Source organism: Conger conger, chromosome 13, assembly GCF_963514075.1.
Source record: "Conger conger chromosome 13, fConCon1.1, whole genome shotgun sequence".
In the NCBI taxonomy this organism is placed as follows: Eukaryota; Metazoa; Chordata; class Actinopteri; order Anguilliformes; family Congridae; genus Conger; species Conger conger.
The window spans coordinates 22,184,023-22,205,817 of NC_083772.1; the positions used below are offsets into that span (position 1 = coordinate 22,184,023).

The 21,795-nt window shown below is 38.7% G+C and overlaps 1 protein-coding gene across 1 annotated transcript; it reads right to left on the reverse strand.

The window, feature by feature from the left end:
• Positions 1-1,611: 1,611 nt before the first annotated feature.
• Positions 1,612-19,945, reverse strand: LOC133107395 (olfactory receptor 1M1-like). The gene is made up of 2 exons (XM_061216387.1): positions 19,352-19,945; positions 1,612-1,767 (listed from the first exon to the last, which is right to left on the reverse strand). The coding sequence occupies exons 1-2, from the start codon at positions 19,943-19,945 to the stop codon at positions 1,612-1,614; spliced, it is 750 nt and encodes a 249-aa protein (XP_061072371.1).
• Positions 19,946-21,795: the final 1,850 nt, after the last annotated feature.

Sequence of the window (21,795 nt, forward strand, 5' to 3'; positions counted from 1 at the left end):
TGTTAACTCCTCTCTGTCCTCAGGCTGTTTTCCCTCATCATTCAAGAGGGTCTACATCACCCCGCTCCTAAAGAAACCCACTCTAGACCCCTCCTGCATTCAAAACTACCATCCGGTATCTCTCCTTCCTTTTCTATCCAAATCTATTGAACAAGCTGCCTCCAACCAACACGGTCAACCACTCCATCCTCTTAGAGTGGATCAAATCTTATCTCTCTTGCCGGTCCTCCCAGGTGTCCTGGGCTGGAAAAGTGTCAACCCCTCGCCCCCTTGTTACAGGAGTCCCCCAGGGCTCAGTCCAGGGCTCATCTCCTATCATTGTTATGCCGATGACACCCAACTCTTTCTCTCCTTCCCCCCATCAGACACACAGGTCTCTACCCGTATCTCTGCCTGCCTGAGAGACATCCAGAGCTGGATGGGCAACCACCATCTAAAGCTCAACCCAGGTAAGATGGAGGTAATCTTCATCCCTGCTCGCATACCAGGCAGTTAAACGATCAGCCCCTGTATATATTCAATCCCTTATCAAGACCTATACACCAACAAGACCCCTCTGTTCTGCCACTTCGTGCCGTCTGGCGCCTCCCCCTCGCCACACCTGCACTTCACGCTCACGACTGCTGTCTGTCCTGGTCCCACGGTGGTGGAATGACCTCCCGGTGGATGTCAGAACGGCAGAGTTTCTGACCTCCTTCAAGCGCAGACTGAAGACCCATCTCTTCAGGCTATACTTTTCCCTCCCCAACTCACCACCATGATTAGCCTTAGACTGTAATGGCACTTATGTATAGATTGTATTGTTACGTGTATAGGTATTGTTGTTTTTTTATTGGCTATTGTATTGTTTTATTCTAGCTGCCAACTGTGGTATGCTAGTTTGAAAGTTGATTGTACTCTTCAAGGGTTCAGATTTTCTGTATGTTTACACTAGGACTCGGAACTGTACTGTCCTCTCAGGTCCTCTTTGCACTTGTTCTTGTGTTTGATTTGCACTTTGTTGTACGTCGCTCTGGATAAGAGCGTCTGCTAAATGCCATGTAATGTAATGTAAAAGAGTATGTGCAATGTAACATTAAACCACATGGACCAAATTGGAAGTACATTATTTTTATATCTTCTGTGAGGGGAAAAAGGCAAACTGCTTATCTGAGCACATGGTGGGTTATCTAGGGATGTGAGGTTCACTACAGACCCACACAGGTTCTAACTGAGACAAAACCAAACCAATAACACACAGACAGGTTTAGGGTAGGTGTTACGACCTGGTACTCACCGATGTTTCAATAACAAAGAGAGTTGATTACGGCGTAACATTCACTGTCACAAACCCTTCAGAAAGAAGTAACCAGTACGCAGAGTTATAAGGAAGTAAGAGAATGTTTAATAATTACAACGCTAAACAGAGTCCTATAATAATAATATCCTTGTTAATTAAAGGTCCGTGATTCGGAAATCTCACCGTCTAAGTTGTTCTACAACGGGGGTGAAACTTCTCCAAAGTTCGGTCTCTTAAAGTCACAGACAACTTGTTGGTAACGGAGGTCAAAGCGGCGTAGCTTCCAGCTGCATGTGAATTGATGTAGACACGCTCTTGACAGCATGCAGCTCCTATATAGTTGCATTCTTCTTGGCATGTGTTGCTCCGCGACGACCGTCGGCATTCTTAGCAACGGCTGCATCTGGTCCGGGCTCCAACGTGACGAGATGCTGCATCCTCTTCGTCCAAGTGTGTCTCTCAGCAACGGAATGCATGCTCCCCTCCACCTGTATAGGGAAACACAAAAACACAGCAGTACCCAGCCCAAAACAGCCAAAAAGCAGCAGCATTATACATCCCAAAACACTGGGACGTAACAGTAGGTAAAGATGCTTTTATTTTTAAATGCAGAGTAAAATGGGGGAGCGGGAATCTGTTGCAGTTTGGGCCTGACCAACACGACAATGTATGATAGTCATTCATAAAACCAGACACCGCTAAATGCATCAGTGACAAAAGTAAAGGGAACTTCAAGGAAGTCCCCCCTACCCCGATCCTGTCCAGGAGTAAACTGTTTATAAAGTGGAAGGATGAATACTATTCAGACATCAACACATTTTAAAATTCCTGCTTTTTACAAACTGAACTTCTCTTTCACTGTTTTGACAATTGAGTGACCAATGCTGCTGGATTTAAGAAAGTAAAAATGACAAAGAAATGTTTTATCACCATTCCTGGGGTTCACTTATTCTTTATACCAACAAACAGTTTGTAAATCTGAACTCTAATGGCTGTATTGCAAATTCCATAGACTATGGGATTAAATATCAGGATACATAAAAAAACAAAAAGAGACAACATTACATTACATTACATTACATTATTGGCATTTGGCAGACGCTCTTATCCAGAGCGACGTACAACAATATCTGAACTTTAACAGATACATTACTCATGTCAAATCTACTTTGGATGATTTCGTAAAACGCTCCCACTGCATAGTTAATCACAGACAGTAAGTGAGGGGTGCATGTTTGAAGAGCTTTGGTCTGAGATTCCTTTGAAGCAAACAGGCAGATTCTGAGTATTTGTGCATAGGAAAATAGTATCATGAGAATCGGAGGAACAAGAAGCACAACTGTTATAAAAAACCCAACTATGCTTTGAAAGGTAATTGCATAACAAGACAGTTTGACTAATGCAAAATTAATACAAAGGATCTTTTCTACGATCCTGCCACAAAATGTAAGCTGTACAGTGAACATGAAATGCAGGCCCAAAAAAAAGCAAGGATAAATCCAGCACATTAGCAAAAGTATGCACATTTTTCTATGAGACATGAGGAGGTGATAGTGTAATGGGTGACAGATAGCAACATATCGGTCATAGCTCATCACTGCTGAAGTAATAATTTCAACTGCACCATACAGGTGAATGCACAAGATCTGCAGCAGACAAAAGGCCAGTGATATTTCATAATTACATGCAAATAAGTAATTGATTGATGGTAGAAAAGATGTGCTGCCATAAATTTGATTCACTGATAAATTACAAATAAACAAATACATGGGTTCATGCAGACCTCTGTCAATATAAATTACCACAATAAGTACTGAATTGAGAAATACTATAAGAATGTACACAAGGAGACACGTGAAGTATAAATATCTGTGATCTTCCAGTTCAGTATATGCTGTCAATATGAAGGATGTCACTGCTGATATATTTTCCATGGTTGGCTGGATGTAGTCAGAGCTGTGGAGAAGAAAGTGCATGTCAAACCTTCACAGTCTTGAGTGCTTATGCAGCACCAGAAGATACATTCATTTCCCCATATCTGATGGAGGTATCCAGTGCACTACCCAAGAGTTACCTGTGCATTTTCAGCTCTGCTTCATTCACAAAACCTGATTAGTAGGCAGCCCCATTGACTCATTGCATTTTAGCTTCAGCCTTTGTGAATAAGACATTCATTTCAGGAAAGCTGCATCAACATACCCTCATTCAGGCCGCATTTTGCATTACAAGTTTTATGTACATAACTCTAGCCCACAGTATAAAACACATGAAAAAATAAATATTATTATTTGCAGTAGTAGTCATAGTAGTAATATTATTTATAATAATATATCATGACCACAATCATAATGGATTTAAAACAGGCTGCTTTTCAAGACAAGAGACTGATTGTTAGTTATGGTTAGCTATTTATCTTTTTCTTTTTTGTTTTCTGAAGGTTTTGATGGCTTCAAAGAAAGATATGAGTTCTTGCAGTTCTGCAGTCATACACCACATCTGGATGACTAACATATATATTCCTACCTTTGAGTCTTTTATAATGACACAGGTATGTAAGAAAACACACACCAACATGTGACGTTCCAGCCCATACCAGGCAATGACGAAAAAAAAAAAAAAAAAAAAAAAAAAAAAAAAATGGCCCTTGTCCTTATCTTTGTTGTACAGGTAGCAGTTGAAATTGTACTTACCTCTAGGGTCTTTCAGCGAACTTATCCCTGGTTATGGGTATGCACTTTGTTGTACGTCGCTCTGGATAAGAGCGTCTGCCAAATGCCAATAATGTAATGTAATGTAATGGTCTCTAGTTGCTTCGGTTTATGACCAGCATTCCCATGATGGGTCTTTATGAGTAATCAGGACTGATAACTTTCACACGTACTCATCACCCACCTATATGTATCTGTAACAGCTTACTATTTACTGCTGACTAAACACCCTAACTAGCAAATAGGCTAGGTTAACATGCATTCAGGTATCTGGTTTGCTGACACACATATCAATCATTTCAGGAGGCCGATAAATATGCTGCAGCAACTACCGACTAATGCCTTGGGGTTCTTGTTCTTCCCTGCTTGTGTGCAGGTTCCTGTCTGGCTTCAAGGTCACCATAGACGAAATGGTGGAGCTTGAGACTCTGCACGTGCATAGCCTTTTGAGGACATTGTTTGTATGAAAACCAAACTTGGTACATGGACTCGGGACCCCATTGTGAGGAAGCACCACATTTTCTGTCATTTGACCACTGGGGGGCTGCAATAAGCAGAAATGCTTTTGGCTAATAACTGGTGATTTCTTTGCTTAAAAAAATATATATACTTCTCATGTCTGGTAATACCATAAGAGTTCCCAAGGCCGAGGTTTAATTTTGAAATAAAGTTCTATTTTAAATGGGATGCAGATTTGTTAGAAAGCAAACAATTTTTTTAACACTTTGGGCATGCTTTATGAAAACATACTCATATATGTGAATAACACACATGTGAAGGTTAATTTTCATTATATTTATGATAAAAAAATTAGTGTTGACAAATAAGCTTTTCTGATCATTCAAATATATATTTGGAGAGATTTAGGGACACTTGAGGACATCTGAGTGCAGTTTTGGGAAAGATCATGCGGAATTTGAAAGCCTGTGGATATCTTTACCATATTTTGTACACAAGTTTACATGAAGTATGTGCACAAATATAAATAGTATAATAGTTCTGAGTTGGGGCGGCACGGATGGTGCAGTGGGTAGCACTGCCGCCTCACAGCAAGGAGGTCCTGGGTTCGAATCCCCGTCGGCCGGGGCCTCTCTGTGCGGAGTTTGCATGTTCTCCCCGTGTCTGCGTGGGTTTCCTCCGGGTACTCCGGTTTCCTCCCACAGTCCAAAGACATGCAGGTTAGGCTGATTGGAGAGTCTAAATTGCCCATAGGTATGAGTGCGTGAGTGAATGGTGTGTGTGCCCTGCGATGGACTGGCGACCTGTCCAGGGTGTATTCCTGCTTTTCGCCCAATGTATGCTGGGATAGGCTCCAGCCCCCCTGCGACCCTGTTCAGGATAAGCAGTTTCAGATAATGGATGGATGGATGGAGTTCCGAGTTGGTCCTTGAATTAGAAAGTGAGATATTCAGTGTTAAACTATAAAAACATAAGGCATTTTGTAATTTATTTGTTTTTTTGTGTAACTTTTGTATACAAAACTTTTGTATACTTTTGTATGTCTCAAATTTCTGAATGCTACAAGTCTCTTCTTTAATTCATGCCTTTAACCATGTGCGTGCAGTAAATAGTTTTTGAGATATTGACACTTGTATAGGACTAGTACAAAATAGGTGGAAATAGCCTAATATTTGATAATATTTTTAGGAGTGGTATGAAAGTAAAAGTGTTGTATCAGTGTTGTATCCGCATGATAGCATCTTTAAGAGCAACCTATGCCAATTTAACTTATTATTGTTCATTTAATCATCAAGTTTCATCACAACGAACATATGGACATGACATTCTGGTAAATTGTGTTATCATATTATAATAATTAATACTTATTTATGTATTTATGCTTGTTTCTTAATCACTCAGTTCAAATTAGATAAATGGGCATCCTAACGTTCAGAAATTGTACTATAATACGCTATTATTACTGAATGTCCAATTTCTAAGCTAATATCTAATTTACTTTCTTTGAAATTTAAGTCATTTCATTTTTAGCAACTGAGGCGCACACTGCAAAATACAGTATAAACCAATTGTGGCTTTTTAGAGGGCAGAAGAGGGGCCTCAGTCAGAAAGCCTTCAGTTGATTTTTTTATTGAATTCTTTTGGTTCAGTCTGTGAATCTATTTATTCAGTCAATATTCATTTAGTCCAATTACTTAGGCCCTGCCCTCAGCTATAGCTTTTTCAGCGTAGTCCATCGATGGATGAGTCAATCCCTGCCTCATACTCATTTGTGCACTGTGCCCATGTAAAAGAGTGTGCACACTGTGATCAACAAACCACATGGAGCAAATTGAAATTCAATTTATTTTCCATTGTAGAACCCACACAGCTAGACCAATGAGGGAATAGCTGGAGGGGAAGGAGCAACTTGTTTCCCTCAACTGTTGTGATGTAAATACAATATGTTAGTTGTTATCCTCTGTTCATGAACAGAGCACAATTCCATTAAGAAATATACTCGGTCCGTCGCCATGAGTCAGACATTAATTGCCCTGCTCCATATCCCGCTTAAAACAGGCCTGAAACGGATCAGTAAGATTCTTAATATCTTCCGTTCGCAAACGGGCCATGTTGTCATCACGGATATATCAGATCTGTCGTCCAAATATCAATATTCTAACGTGAGCATTAGAACAGAAGGAGCTCCACTAAAGTACTAAGCCACTGATCAATTGGTTCTTGGTCAAAATTGACCCTGAGGATTCAGTCATAATTTAGGCTGAAAAAGGTATAAAATGGATTAGAGTCATGGAGAAGTTAAAAATAAAACTAATTTATTCACAGACAGGTAGGTCATGAGCTTAGAATACAGCAGTCAATGACATAATTCAGACATTAAGAATGGAAATATAGAGTAAATAATCTTACCCAGCCTGCTCCAGCTATACACAGACACAGAATATGCACAGTGTGGGAAGTTGGTTACGATCTTCCCTGATTGGCTTGTCTCCCTTACTTTTATGCCAAATCATGCGTTTGAACCAGGTGGCAGTGCCATAAATTAACTTAGAGGGGTGGTCAAATCTGGACCACCAGATTAACATTATGTTTTATTATGTTGTAGTTGTCATGACAATTCCCTCCTGATGAACCATTCTACATGCAATTCCTCTTACTACTATATAAGACATAATGTCATAATGTAACAATATGAGGATCGCATGGGCAATGTTTCTAAGGTTTTACCGGGTCTATTATCTCAACAGCAGTTTTTAAATTTTAATCCAGGAAAGCAGTAAATGGTGTAATGACAGAGGTGCCCTTCTTCTGCGTGGAGAAAAGTTCAAACTACTTATCACACCACCGTGTGGGTTATTTAGAGACATGAGGTTCACTACTGTCACGACTCGCTGTCTATCTGTCTACCCCCTCCCTCTGTGTTTTTTCCTCTTGCAGAGTGGATGATGGAGTGTGTGGCCAGCTGATTGCGGGACTGTCAGCGGCTGGCGAGTCAGACAAAGCCTTAGGAGACCGGCACACCAGGGGGGGCAACCAACTACACTCAGCATGTTTAGTAATTTTTTGACTTTGTAATAGCTTTAATAAACCTGTTTTTATACTTTCATCAGCGTCTCCGTGGTTTCCTGTATTCGACTTGAGGCAGTCGTTACAACTACAGACCCGCACAGGTTCTAACTGAGACCAAACCAACTGAATGACACACAGACAGTTTTAGGGTCTTAATTTTTTTTTCATGTGTTGGAGTTTGGGCCTTGACCAACACCACAATGTATAAAAGTCATTCATAAAACGAGACACCGCTAAATGCATCAGAACCAGGGCCAGGTTCAGGATGAATAATATTCAGACATCAACAAATTCTAAATATTTTAATGATTTTTAATATTTGCTGCTTTTTAAAAATACAGTGATCAATGGTGCAGGATTTAAGAAAATATAATTGGGGGTTCACTAATTCTTTTCAACAAAAAAGAGTTTGTTAATCTGAGCTCTTATGGCTCGATTGCAAATGCCATACACTATGGGATTGAACAAAAGGATAAATATCAAAGAAAAAAGGGACAAGAATATCCGAGCTTTACCAGGTACATGACTCATGTCAAATCTACTTTGGATGATTTCAAAAAACGCTCCCACTGCATAGTTCATCACAGACAGTAATTGAGGGGTGCATGTTTGAAGAGCTTTGGTCTGAGACTCCTTTGAAGCAAACAGACAGACTCTGAGGATTTGCGCGTAGGAAAATAGTATCATGAGAAGCGGAGGAAAAAGAGTCACAAAAGTAAAAAAAAGCCCAACTATACTTAGAATAGAAATTTCATGACAAGACAGTTTGACTAATGCAAAATTAATACAATACATCTTTTCTATGATCCTGCCACAAAATGTAAGCTGTACAGTGAGCATGAAATATAGTCCAAAACCAAAACAAGGATAAATCCAGCACATTGAAATAAGTATGCTCACTTTTCTATGAGACATGAGGAGGTGATAGTGTAATGGAAAACAAATAGCAACATACCGGTCATAGCCCATCATCGCTAACGTATTAAATTCAACTGCACCATATAGGTGTATACAAAAGATCTGCAACAGACAAAAGGCCAGTGACATTTCAAAATTATGAGATAATAAAAGACAAAGAATTGATGGTAGAAAAGCTGTGCTGCCGTAAATCTGATTTGCTACTAAATTGCAAATAAACAAATACATGGGTTCATGTAGACCCCTGTAAATGACCACAATCAGAACTGAATTGAGAAATAATAGAAGAATGTACACAAGAAGGAGACATGTGAAGTATAAATATCTGTGATCTTGCAGTTCAGCGTATGCTGTCATTATGAAGGATGTCACTGCTGATATATTTTCCATGGTCACCTGGATGTAGTCAGTGCTGTGGAGAAGAATGTGAGGCTTTCACTGTAGCTTGATGTGCCGGACACAGTCTTATATGGCACAAAATTAACAGGGCACTAAACAGGAGTTTTTTAGCTGCACCTCTTCAGCTCTGCTTAATTAACAAAATATGATTACTAGACAGCCCGATTCACTGATTGCGTAATTAGCTTTAGCCTTTCATGTACGTAATTCTAGCCCACAGTATAAAATAAATCACAAAGTAACTATCCATCCATCCATTATCTTAACCTGCTTATCCGGAACAGGGTCGCAGGGGGGCTGGAGCCTATCCCAGCATACATTGGGTGAAAGGCAGGAATACACCCTGGACAGGTCCCAATCCATTGCAGGGCACACACAGCATTTACTCAGCCACTCATACCCACGGGCAATTTAGACTCCAATCAGCCAAACCTGACTGTGGGAGGAAACCGGAGTACCTGGAGGAAACCCACATGTACAAGGGGAGAACATGCAAACTCCACACAGAGAGGCCCCGGCCGACTGGAATTCGAACCCAGGACCTCCTTGCGGTGAGGCAGCAGTGCTACCCACTGCACCATCCATGCCGCCACAAAGTAACTATTACTATTATTATTATCAGTAGTAGCAGTCATAGTATTGTTATTGATACGAAGATCTCATGTCATTTACCTCTTTCCTTTGAAAATGTTTTGAAGGCTTCAGGGAAAGACTTGAGTTCTTGCAGTTTGACAGTCATGCACCACATCTGGATGAGTGAAAGAGATATTTCTTTTATAATGGCATGGCCATGTAAAAAAAAACAAAAAAAACACACACACACACCAATGTGTGATGTTCCAGCTCATACCATGTGGTATTGTGTTTACTCTCAAGTTGTTTCTGTTGATGACTCATCACCTGTCCATGTGCCTACGTATCTAAAGTGACCATATGTAAGATTATCATTTTGGTGGTTTTACTGACATTTGCAATGGTAGGTGGTAATTTGGGTGGCCTGTAGGCAAGGTCGGCCGTTCGATCCCCGGTGTAGCCACAATAAGATCTTCACAGCCATTGCATTGTTCCAGGGGAGGATTGTCTCCCGCTTAGTCTAAATCAACTGTACGTCCTGTTAGATAAACGTGTCAGCCAAATTACATGACATTCCACAAGGCAAATCGCATGTAGCCTTCCAAATGTCAACAGAATCACTCCTGTTGTGATGCAAATCATTTTCCACAGACACCTAACGACATACTATGAACATGTACATGCTGTTGACATTTAGTCCAGGAAATTCCGTTTTGTTCTCTGCAGTATTGGGTTCACACCAGTACCAGTGTACCAGCAGCAGCATGCAGATAAATGCATCTAGGATCCAGATTTTATCTAAATAGGATTTAGCCAGATTACATTAAGACCTGTAAGGTAAAATACACAGTACAAGTAAAATTCACTGCAAAAGGACAGCTGGTGTCCCACTTGTGCTCCATTGCTACAAACAAGTGGGCCATAAATGCCTACCGATTGAGACAGCAGCTTGGAAGGTAATCAAAGCTGCATGGGCCTGTTTGTGACCCATGTATTGAGGTGCGGCAGTCCTGACTGGAGCCCCATCTGCCTCCACCTGAGCGCTACAATGGAATCCCAGATCCTATGCCTCATTCCTGTCCCATTCCCGACCGAATGTTCCTGAGTGGCAATCCCAACTAACATGGAATTTGTACAGTACTAATTATATTAACACACTAATATGTTTGTCTAACTAACAAACTAACATTCACTAGTTTTGGGAATTTGTAATTTAATCACGTAACTAACAGACTAACTCTACCTTTACTTCAATACTGCTCTATAACTCCGCCTCCCTGTTCGATCCCTAAATTGCTTGCCTCGATTCAGCGAAATGTTCACACCTGCTCTCCCCTATCACTACGTTCCTAAATTCTGTGTACGATTGTCTACTCCCTAGTCCGGAGCCGTTTGTATTACACGTGTGTCTTTGTGAATCCAGTCCGCTTTTCGTTTCCCCCTTGTTATTGTATTATTGCCCTTTCATGTTTCTCACCTGATGTTTATTTGTTAGACCGCCCTCACTCCCATACCCCGCCTAGGCTGTCTCATTCCCCAGTGTATTTATACCTGTCCTTCTCAGTTGCACTTTGCTAGTTCATCATATCCTGCTTTTCGAGTCCCAAGCTCTTTTATTTCTTTACCCCAGTTCTAGCCTCTAGTTCCCAAGCCCTTGCCCTTGTGGCATTCTGTCTTGTTGGTTTTTCTTTCCTGGATTCTCGTTTATGACCCCTGCCTGCTTCTCTGGACTCTTCCCTGGTTTTGTGGATCTCTGTACCTCTGCCTTATTTGGACTGACCTCCCGGTTTTTGAACTCCGCCTGTTTTTGATGAATTTGTCAGTACGAAGTGAACACTATGATGTCCAACAGCACTGCAGTCCAGGCTTAACAGGTGCAGACTTTTGAAGTCATCCTATTGTATGATCATAGGGAAGCAGCAAACAGAAAGGAAAATAATTGCACAATGATTGTCAATTATCCTACGGAACCATATTTCAATTAAAAGTATAAATAATCTGCAAACGGGCATTGTAAGGAAAAGAGAGAAACCGCTTTCATAAAGAATCTGCTGCTATTTATTATTATTTGTTCATTCAGTGATTAACAGTGCAGGACCTAAACATTTTTACAGATTTTATCAACACCTTCCCTGGAGTTCACTTCTCACTTATTTTTACCAATGAACAGTTTGTAAATCTAAATTCTTATGGCTTGAATACAAATTCCAAAAACTATGGGATTAAACAGCAAAATCAGGATAAATAGCAAAATATCCTAGCTTTACCATGTACCATGGCTCATGTCAAATCTAGTTTGGCTGATTTCATAAAAGCCTTCCACTGCATAGTTCATCACAGCCTCACTCCCATACCATGTGGGGTGCATGTTTGAAGAGCTTTGGTCTGAGAATCCTTTGAAGCAAACAGGCAGACTCTGAGGATTTGAGCGTAGGAAAAACATATCATGAGAAGCGAAGGAACAAGAGTCACAAAAGTAAAAAAAAGCCCAACTATAATTTGAATAGAAATTTCATAACAAGACAGTTTGACTAATGAAAAATTAAAATACACCTTTTCTATGATCCTGCCACAAAAGATGTGCTGTACAGTGAGCATGACATACAGGCCAAGGATAAATCCAGCACATTGACAAAAGTATGGACACTTCTATGAGACATGAGGAGGTGATAGTGTAATGGATGACAAATGGCAACATACTGGTCATAGCTCATCGCTGCTAAAATGAAAAATTAAACTGTGCCATATAGGTGAATGCAAAAGATCTGCAACAGACAAAAGTTGTGTGATAATAAATAATAAATAATAATTGATGGTAGAAAAGATGTGCTGCCAAATTTGATTCACTGCTAAATTACAAATAAACAGATACATGGGCTCATGTAGACCTCCATCAATGTAAATGACTACAATCAGAACTGAATTGCTCAATAAGATAAGAATTTACACAAGAAGGAGACACATGAAGTATAAATATCTGTGATCTTCCAGTTCAGCATATGCTGTCACTATGAAGGATGTCACTGCTAATACATTTTCCATGGTCACCTGGACATAGTCAGTGCTGTGGAGAAGAATGTGATGGTTTTTTAAATAAGTAGCATGATGTAAAATAAATCAATTGAATAAAGATTAAAAATGAAACAGTGAAATATATACGGTATATATTCTTGTATAATTAGTATAATTTTTAAAAATTATTATTATTGCAAATATCATCTCTCATTGCCATCTCCATAATGGATTTAAAACACGCTTCTGTACATGACTGAGAGTGATTGTTAGTTACGGTTCATTATTTTCATTTTTCCTTTGAAAAGTTCTTGGTGAATCTTGAATCTTCTGAGAAGGATTAGAGATCCTGCCGTTCTGCAGTCATATGCTACATCTGGATGACCAAAAGAGATATTTTTACATCTGAGTATTTCATCATGGCACGGCCATGTAAAAATACATGCAAGCGTGTGAACTCCGAGATGCTCGAAGACATTGCGATAATGAGAGAAATAAATTATTTCGGAGAGCTTTGTCAGTGAGCCTAACAGCAAGCCTGACAAAAAGTATTTTTTTGTTTTCTGTATCTGCTATTTATTATTATTAGTCCTTTCAGTGATTAACGGTGCAGGGCTTAAGAAACTTTATCCACACCTTCCCTGGAGTTCACTTCTCACTTCTTTTTACCAATGAACAGTTTGTAAATCCGAATTCTTATGGCTTGAATACAAATTCCATAAACTATGGGATTAAACATTAGGATAAATATCAAAGAAAAAAGAGCCAAGAATACACTAGCTTTACCAGGTACATGGCTCATGTCAAATCTAGTTTGGCTGATTTCATAAAAGGCTCCCACTGCATAGTTCATCACAGCCAGTATGTGTGGGGTGCATGTTTGAAGAGCTTTGGTCTGAGACTCCTTTGAAGCAAACAGGCAGACTCTGAGGATTTGAGCGTAGGAAAAAAGTATCATGAGAAGCGGAGGAACAAGAGTAACAAAAGTAAAAAGAAGCCCAACTATACTTTGAATAGAAATTTCATAACAAGACAGTTTGACTAATGAAAAATTAATACAATACACCTTTTCTATGATCCTGCCACAAAAGGTAAGCTGTACAGTGAGCATGAAATACAGGCCAAAAAAAAAACAAGGATAAATCCAGCACATTGACATAAGTATACATACTTTTCTATGAGACATGAGGAGGTGATAGTGTAATGGATGACAAATGGCAACATACCGGTCATAGCTCATCGCTGCTAAAATGAAAAATTCAACTGTACCATATAGGTGAATGCAAAATATCTGCAACAGACAAAAGGCCAGTGATATTTCATAATTGTGAGATACTAAATAATAAAGAATTGATGGTAGAAAAGATGTGCTGCCATACATTTGATTCACTGCTAAATTACAAATAAACAGATACATGGGTTCATGCAGACCTGCATCAATATAAATGACTACAATCAGAACTGAATTGCTCAATAAGATAAGAATGTACGCAAGAAGGAGACACGTGAAGTATAAATATCTGTGATCTTCCAGTTCAGCGTATGCTGTCAATATGAAGGATGTCACTGCTGATACATTTTCCATGGTTACCTGGATGTAGTCAGTGCTGTGGAAAAGAATAAGTAGTTTTTTAAATAAGTAGCACGATGTAAAATAAATCAATTGAATAAAGATTAAAACCGAAATATATAGGGTATTATTATATTCTTTTTAGTATTATTATTATTGCTAATATCATCTCTCATTGCCATCTCCATAATGGATTTAAAACAGGCTTCTGTACATGACTGAGAGCGTTTGTTAGTTATGGTCAATTATTTACAGTTTTCCTTTTCCTTTTCCAAAGTTCTTGGTGAGGCTTGAATGTTCTGAGAAGGATTAGAGATCCTGCAGTTCTGCAGTCATATGCTACATCTGGATGACCAAAATAGATATTTCTACCTCTGAGTCTTTCATCATGGCACAGCCATGTAAAAATACACACAAGCGTGTGACGTTATAACTCATACCACCAATTAGCTTTAACCCCTTTTAACAAGCCCCCTAGTGGCCGTGGCACCAGTGCCACGTGACTGCTCAACTGAGACATTCATTGTTCCTGCAAGCAAATTATGAATTTCCATACAGATATTAGGAAGTACTTTTTCACACAGCGAGTGGTCAATGTGTGGAGGCAGAAACACTGGGGATTTTCAAGACCAGGCTTGATACGGTGTTTGATTCAATTTAGCTTTCTAGGCAAACTAGGCAGTAGGTACACTTAGGGGGAGGAAAAAGGAAGCATTGCTGGGCTGATTGGCCAGTTCTCCTCATTACCTTATGTTACGTTATGTTAAGTGACAGCACTGTCACATAGTTCGGCCAGTTAATAAGCACCCCCTACCTCTTATTATCTGCAACTAGCGTGACATATTGGAAAATAGGGTCTATCTCAGAACATGAATTCAAGGATACGTACAAGCATTTCACCGCCAAAAAATCATATTCTGTCGGCAAAACAATAAAGCCAAAAATAGCCTGAAGGTATTCCAATACACAGATGAAAAACAGTCCTCACTCAATAGTATAATAAATATGCTGCGGAGAGATCTCAAAGACATTGCGATAATGAAATAAATTATTTTCGGACAGCTTTGTCAGTGAGCAGCAATCTCCTAAGCACTTTGGGGATGTGCTGTTGCTGTAGGCTACTTGCCTAAACAGTGAGAACTTTTTAAAATCCAATCAAAATTCTGTTACTAGCCAAATAAACCATAACCTGATGTCCAAATGTATGGCTGTAATTTTCATATATAATGTCATTATAAAAGTGTAAATAAGAGCTAACAATAGCCTAGTTCAGATGATGTTCATGAAGATGGGGACATTTGAATTGGGACAGCGACAGTAAGGAGGAGTTTTGTTTGTATTTAATATATGCTTTACTTTCATACTGTGTATAAATAGGCTAAAACAACAAAATTAGTTTTGTAGCAAATGTAGGTGACATGACAGGTATTCTCACGGAAGCTAAGTTAATGTTAGCTAGGCTAGCTAAAATAGTCAATGACGTGCCACATTTTGGTCTCTCTTAAGTCACCTATCCTCCCCTTTCATTAGCACTATGAGCCTAGAATAATCATGAATGAACAACAACGGGTAGCCTTTGTAAACGATACTGTGCTAATGGCTGAAAATACAATCTTTTTTGTAGTTATTGTCGCTTCACCCATGGGAGAGGGACTTCATTGATATTGAAATTTTACTCATAATTTTTTAGCTCAGGAATTAGGCTAGCTGGGTTCAACAACTAACAAGCAGTGGACAGAACTTTTTGACTCTGGTCCCGGCAGATGCACAACCTGCCGAGAGTAACAAATAAATAAATAACCAGCCATCCAATTCAAAGCATTCTGTTCCTGTTTGTCTAATACCTAATGGTACATCGACACATTTGCCCTCACAATAAATTATTTTTATTACCATTCATTTTGTTTGACTTTGTTCTAGCTAATACTACATTATATGCATTACATTATAGTCATTTAGCAGATGTTCTTATCCAGAGCGATGTACAATAAAGTGCAAATCATAACCAGGGACAAGCCAATAGGGAAGTATGGTTCCATGACTGATCACATCAATAAACACTTGAACCCTTGTTGAATAATCAGATAGCTGAACAAGTAGCAATACCACAGTTTTGGCAATGAGAACACCACAAATATTAAAATAATTAAATGCAAGTGCGATCATTACACATAACATACATGCCTAAATGTTACAGTGAGGTGGGGAGGTGGAGGGAATAGTGATTTATCATTGTATTGTATGCTGATCATAAAATCACAATCACACTAATGGAGACTCTTTGTAGCCAGTTTAATGTCTCATCCAAAATACAGATGTGATATGCTTTTAATGGACAAAAATAATTGTATTAATTTCCGCTGAGGTTTTTGGACCACTACATTACATCACATTATTGACATTTGGCAGACGCTCTTATCCAGAGCGACATACAACAAAGTGCATACCCACCACCAGAAACAAGTGAATACAAATAAAATGAAATTGAATTAGACCCTATACTAATGAAAATATAGTAATTCCCGCTAGAACATTTTTAAAAATGTTTTTATTTTTTTATTTTATAATTTACAGCAATATAAAATTTAGAAATATAAAATGTAGCCCCGTAATGTAATGGATTTACATTAAGTGAAACCAGGGTACACTGCTTAAATTTTGCTTTGTATATGTTATGTTCCTGTGTTCTGTCTGTTAGTTTATCATTGCTATTGTTATTCTTGTTATTTATTATTTTTCATATTCATGTCTGGTGTTCTGTTTATAGTCATTAGTTTGCACTCGTCTTCCCCTGTGATTTCTGAGTCTGAATGTTTACTAGCCCAGTCACTCCCCTGTCTGTGTGCTCCACCATTCTGGTGTTTACGGTAGTTCCGCAGTTCAACCTTCCTTTCAATCTTGCATTCCTTACTTCCTGCTTTCTCTCCATTTCATGTTTGTACATAGCACTAATATACTAATCCCAACTAATATAGAATTTGTACAGTACTAATTATACTAACACATCAATATGTTTGTCAAACTAACAAACTAACATTCACTTGTTTTGGGTATTTGTAATTTAAATCACTTAACTTACTAACACATCTCCAGTTTCAATTCTGTTCTGTAACTCCGCCTCCCTATTCTATCACTGACTACTTGCTTAGTTTCAGCAAAGTATTCGCACCTGTCTCTCCTTAGCTCTGCATCTCCTGATTCTCTGCAATTGTCTACTCTCTAGTCCGGAGCCGTTTGTATTACATGTGTGTCTTTGTGAATCCAGTCCGCGTTTTCATTTCCCCCTCATTATTGTCCTATTACCCTTTCATGTGTCTCACCTGATGTTTATTTGTTAGACCGCCCTCACTCCCATGCCCCGCCTAGTTTGCTTCATTCCCCTGTGTATTTATACCTGTCCTTTTCAGTTGCACGCTGCTAGTTCATCTTGTCCTGTTTTCTTGCCCTTGCCCTTGCCCTTGCCCTTGCCCTTGCCCTTGCCCTTGCCCTTGCCCTTGCCCCTGCCCCTGCCCCTGCCCCTGCCCCTGAGTCCTTGCCCTTGTTTATCTCGATTCCGGTTTTGACCCCTGCCTGCTTCCCTGGTCTCTTCTTTGGTTATTGTGGATATTGGTACCTCTGCCTTGTTGGACTGACCCCCTGGCTTTTGACCTTGACCTGTTTTTTGACTCTGCTCTGTCTGCCCCTGCATTTGCATTTACCAATTAAACCTGCCATTTTTTCTGCACCTGTCTGCTTCTGGTTCCTCTGTCCTCCCCGCCGTGAAACTATATCTTTAGCATACCACCTTCGGATTTTGCACACTTTTGGTGAAAGAGTTTATGATTCAGAAAATACTGTATGTAGGTTTGTGACTCTCAGTATGTCATTGCAAAATAACGGAGAACAACTTAGAAAAGCACTGTCCCAAATTATATAATTTGGCCATTGTAATTTTCAATAAGACTTCAATAAGAAAATGAGGCATACAAAACTGCAATACCACAGTGACCACTGGAGTCTATAAGCTTCTCAGACAATATCCCTGCTCCCTTGTTTTGGCGCTTGTATTCCAGGAAAAAGTTGAACTGCTGATCATGCCACCCAGTGGGTATTCATGGACATGAGGATACGCTGAGATTGTGACCCAGCCACAACTCTACTCCAGACCCACACAGGTTCTAACTGAGAGCATAAAGTAACAAACCAACCCAATGACACACAGAAAAAAGCTTTTATTTTAAAATACAGAGTTTAATGAGGAATGTGAATCTGCTGCAGTTTGGGCCTGGCCAACACCGCAAGGTGTGATAAAGTCATTAATAAAATAAGACACCGCTACAAAGACACAGAAAACCTACCAAGTACAGTCACCATAACATAAATGTCACACACAGCCACTCCAGTCTGCCCTTACTGGAGTCTCCCCACACTTCCAACAACAAGCAGAAGGTGGGGATATACACTGTATTAATGAAGATGGCATTATGTCCTGGGTTCTGGAGCCTCTCCTTTAAAAAGTGATTCTAAAAATAAGGGCACGTCTCACTCCCCTATTGGTTTGCTTCCACTGAATTTTCAAAACTTGTGTTCATGCACATACTGTAGTTCTTGTGTGGAATTATAAATATGCTTTGATTACTGATAAGTTAGTACTTACTATTGAAATGGTTGGAGTTAACTGGAGCGTGTGGTCTGCCTTACAACACAGTCTAGTCCATGACAGCACATGTTACTATAATAGATATTAATTTAAAAATAAACATGCTAGAAAATATTATTTAGACAAAGCAATCCAGGTTGTATTTCTGCCTAATGTATTGAAGAATAGGCTCCGGACCCCCACGATCCTGACCAGGAGTATGCATAAAATGTATAAAATGGATGGATAACATTCAGACATCAACACATCTTCAGACATTTCAGTGATATTGCTGATACTGATTAAATTCTCTTTCACTGAGCACTGAGTGATCAGAGGATTTTATAAAATATGAATGATAAAATATAAAATATAAATTAATTTTATCATCACCTTAACACCATAAGTTAACTTATTATTTTACCACTAAACAGTTTGAAAATCTGAACTCTAATGGTTTGAAGGCAAATACCATAAATTACAGGATTCATGATCAGAATAAATATGACCGAAAAAAGAGATAAAAATATCTGAGCTTTACCAGATAACTGAATCATGTTCATTCTACTTTGGATGACTTCATAAAACCCTGCCATTGCATAGCTAATCACAGTCAGTATGTGTGGAGTACAGGTTTGAATGGCCTTGGCCTGAGATTCCTTGGAAGCAAACAGGCAGATTCTGAGTATTTGTGCATAGGAAAATAGTATCATGAGAAGCACAGGGACAACCATACAGACAGTTACAAAAAGCCCAACTATGCTTTGAAATGAAATTTCAAAACAAGACAGTCTGACTAATGCAAAATTTATACAAAACATCTTATCTATATACCTGTCACAAAATGTACGCTGTACAGTGAGAATGAAATACAGCCCAAACATAGTACAAGGATAAATCCAGGACATTGAAATAAGTGTGCACACTTTTCTATGAGACATGAGGAGGTGATAGTGTAACGGATGACAAATGGCAACATACCGGTCATAGCTCATCACTGCTAAAATAGTAAATTCAGTTGAACTGTACAGGTGTATACAAAATATCTGCACCAGGCAAATTGTGAGTGATATTTCATAATTGTCAGATAATAAATTACAAAGAATTGGTGGTAATAAAGATGTGCTGCCATAAATTTGATTCACTGCTAAATTACAAATGAATAAATACATGGGTTCATGCAGACCTCTGTCAATGAAAATTACCACAAAAATACCAGAGTTGGCCAATATTGTAAGGATGTACACAAGGAGGAAACATGTGAAGTATAAATATCTGTGATCTTCCAGTTCAGTGTATGCTGTCAATATGAAGGATGTCACTGCTGATATATTTTCCATGGTCACCTGGATTTAGAGTCAGTGCTGTGGAGAATAAGTGAGAGTATTTGAATATATTTTAAAACAAGATTTTCATTCTACTGATAATACTTGAAGTCAAATAACACTTTCCCCTGTATTCAGTCAACATGTTTACTTAATTTACTTACTTAATTGACAGACAGCACCAAAACCAGAGGTATAAATTGATTTGCACAAATTGATTTGATTTGTGAAGTCAAAATAAATCTGTTAAATATAATGCTTTTTTTTGTAAATAAAATGTTTGTCTGCATAATTGACACATTCTAATACAGCCGTCAGGTTTGGAAAAACATTGAATGTTCCATCAGAAAAACATTTTTGAATAAAGAAATGCAATAAAAAAATGCTAATGAAATTCAAATTCATTTTAACAAATTCCATTAACAAATGACAAAAATAAATGTCTTTAAAATACACACGTCTCAATTAAAACCTGTGTCAATGTCAGTCCATCACGAGTGTTGGGAAACCCTGTCTATATACTTACACTCATAGAGTGATTGTCCTTATCGACAAAACTGAAGATCCTTTAAATTGACTTGAATTGTATTGTATGTTAATGATGATGATATTATGGACAAGATAACTTCTATTCTCAAAACAGTCAAAAATACAATAATAATAATAATAATAATAATAATAATAGGCTACTACAGCTCTGAGACATGTTTAGTTATTTACCTTTTTCCTCTGAAAGGGTCTTGATGGCTTCGGATAATTTTTCAGAGTTCTTGCAGTTCTGCAGTCGTACAGCATATCTGGATGACTGAAAGAGATGTGTCTACCCTTCAGTCTTTTAAAATAACACATCCGTGTGTAAAAATACACTCCAATTACTGATGTTTCAGCTCATACCAGTCAAAACCTTTGTGGAATTGCATCAGTATACATATTTTGCTGGCATTCATTCAAGGCAGATTTCATGTTTTATGTTTCCACGCAGTTGAGGAGTGAAATGTATGGGACACACCCTTGGATGTTTCCCCAGCCCCAGGTCCACGTTAACTGAGACCATGAAGCACCAAACCAAACCAATGACGCAGGCAGGAGGAAAAAAGCTTTTATTTACATTTACATAAACCATATGATTGGAACAACATGAAGATCCTTTGGAGCTAGTGTAGCTATTCTTTTTTTTGCCACCAAAAACATGCGAGAAAAGTTGCTGCTAGCCAAATTGAGTTTAACCTGGTATAAAACTGGTGCAAAAAGCGACAAGAAAATTCAGAAATCCTTCCAGTCATGACATGTTTGAACATTTGTTGCTCTCTTTTTAGACTAACTGTGGCGATTTACCAAAGCCCTTTGCCTACGTGTTATTTATTTATGATTTCCAATGCAGACACTGAAATTCTGTTTAAATGTGGCCTCTAATCGACATGCCAGATAGGACTACTGATGCTCAGCGTTTATGCTGCAGGTTGTTCAATAATAATTTACCCTTCTCTTCAGCACTTTTGCATTATAATTATTAATGCTAGGTTTTGACATGGAAGTTACGGGTATCAAGGATTCTGTGATTTTTTCCATTTGTTTTGGATGATAACTCAACCTTAGCATAACCTTACAGTGTTAGGCTATTTATATAAGCATATGCTTAGTCTTGTCAACTGTATGTTACTTTGGATAAAAGCAACTTAATTTAATTTTAGCAGTCGTCCCATGGCATCACCTGTTATGACCCAGTCTAGAGTCAGGCCATAACAGGAAAAAAGAATAGAGAGATTAAGTGTAGAATGGGGAGTGGGAAAAATAAGAAAGCAAAATAACAAATAGTGTCTGGATGAAAGGATGCTATTCACTCGAAATAACTGGGGCCTTGTTTA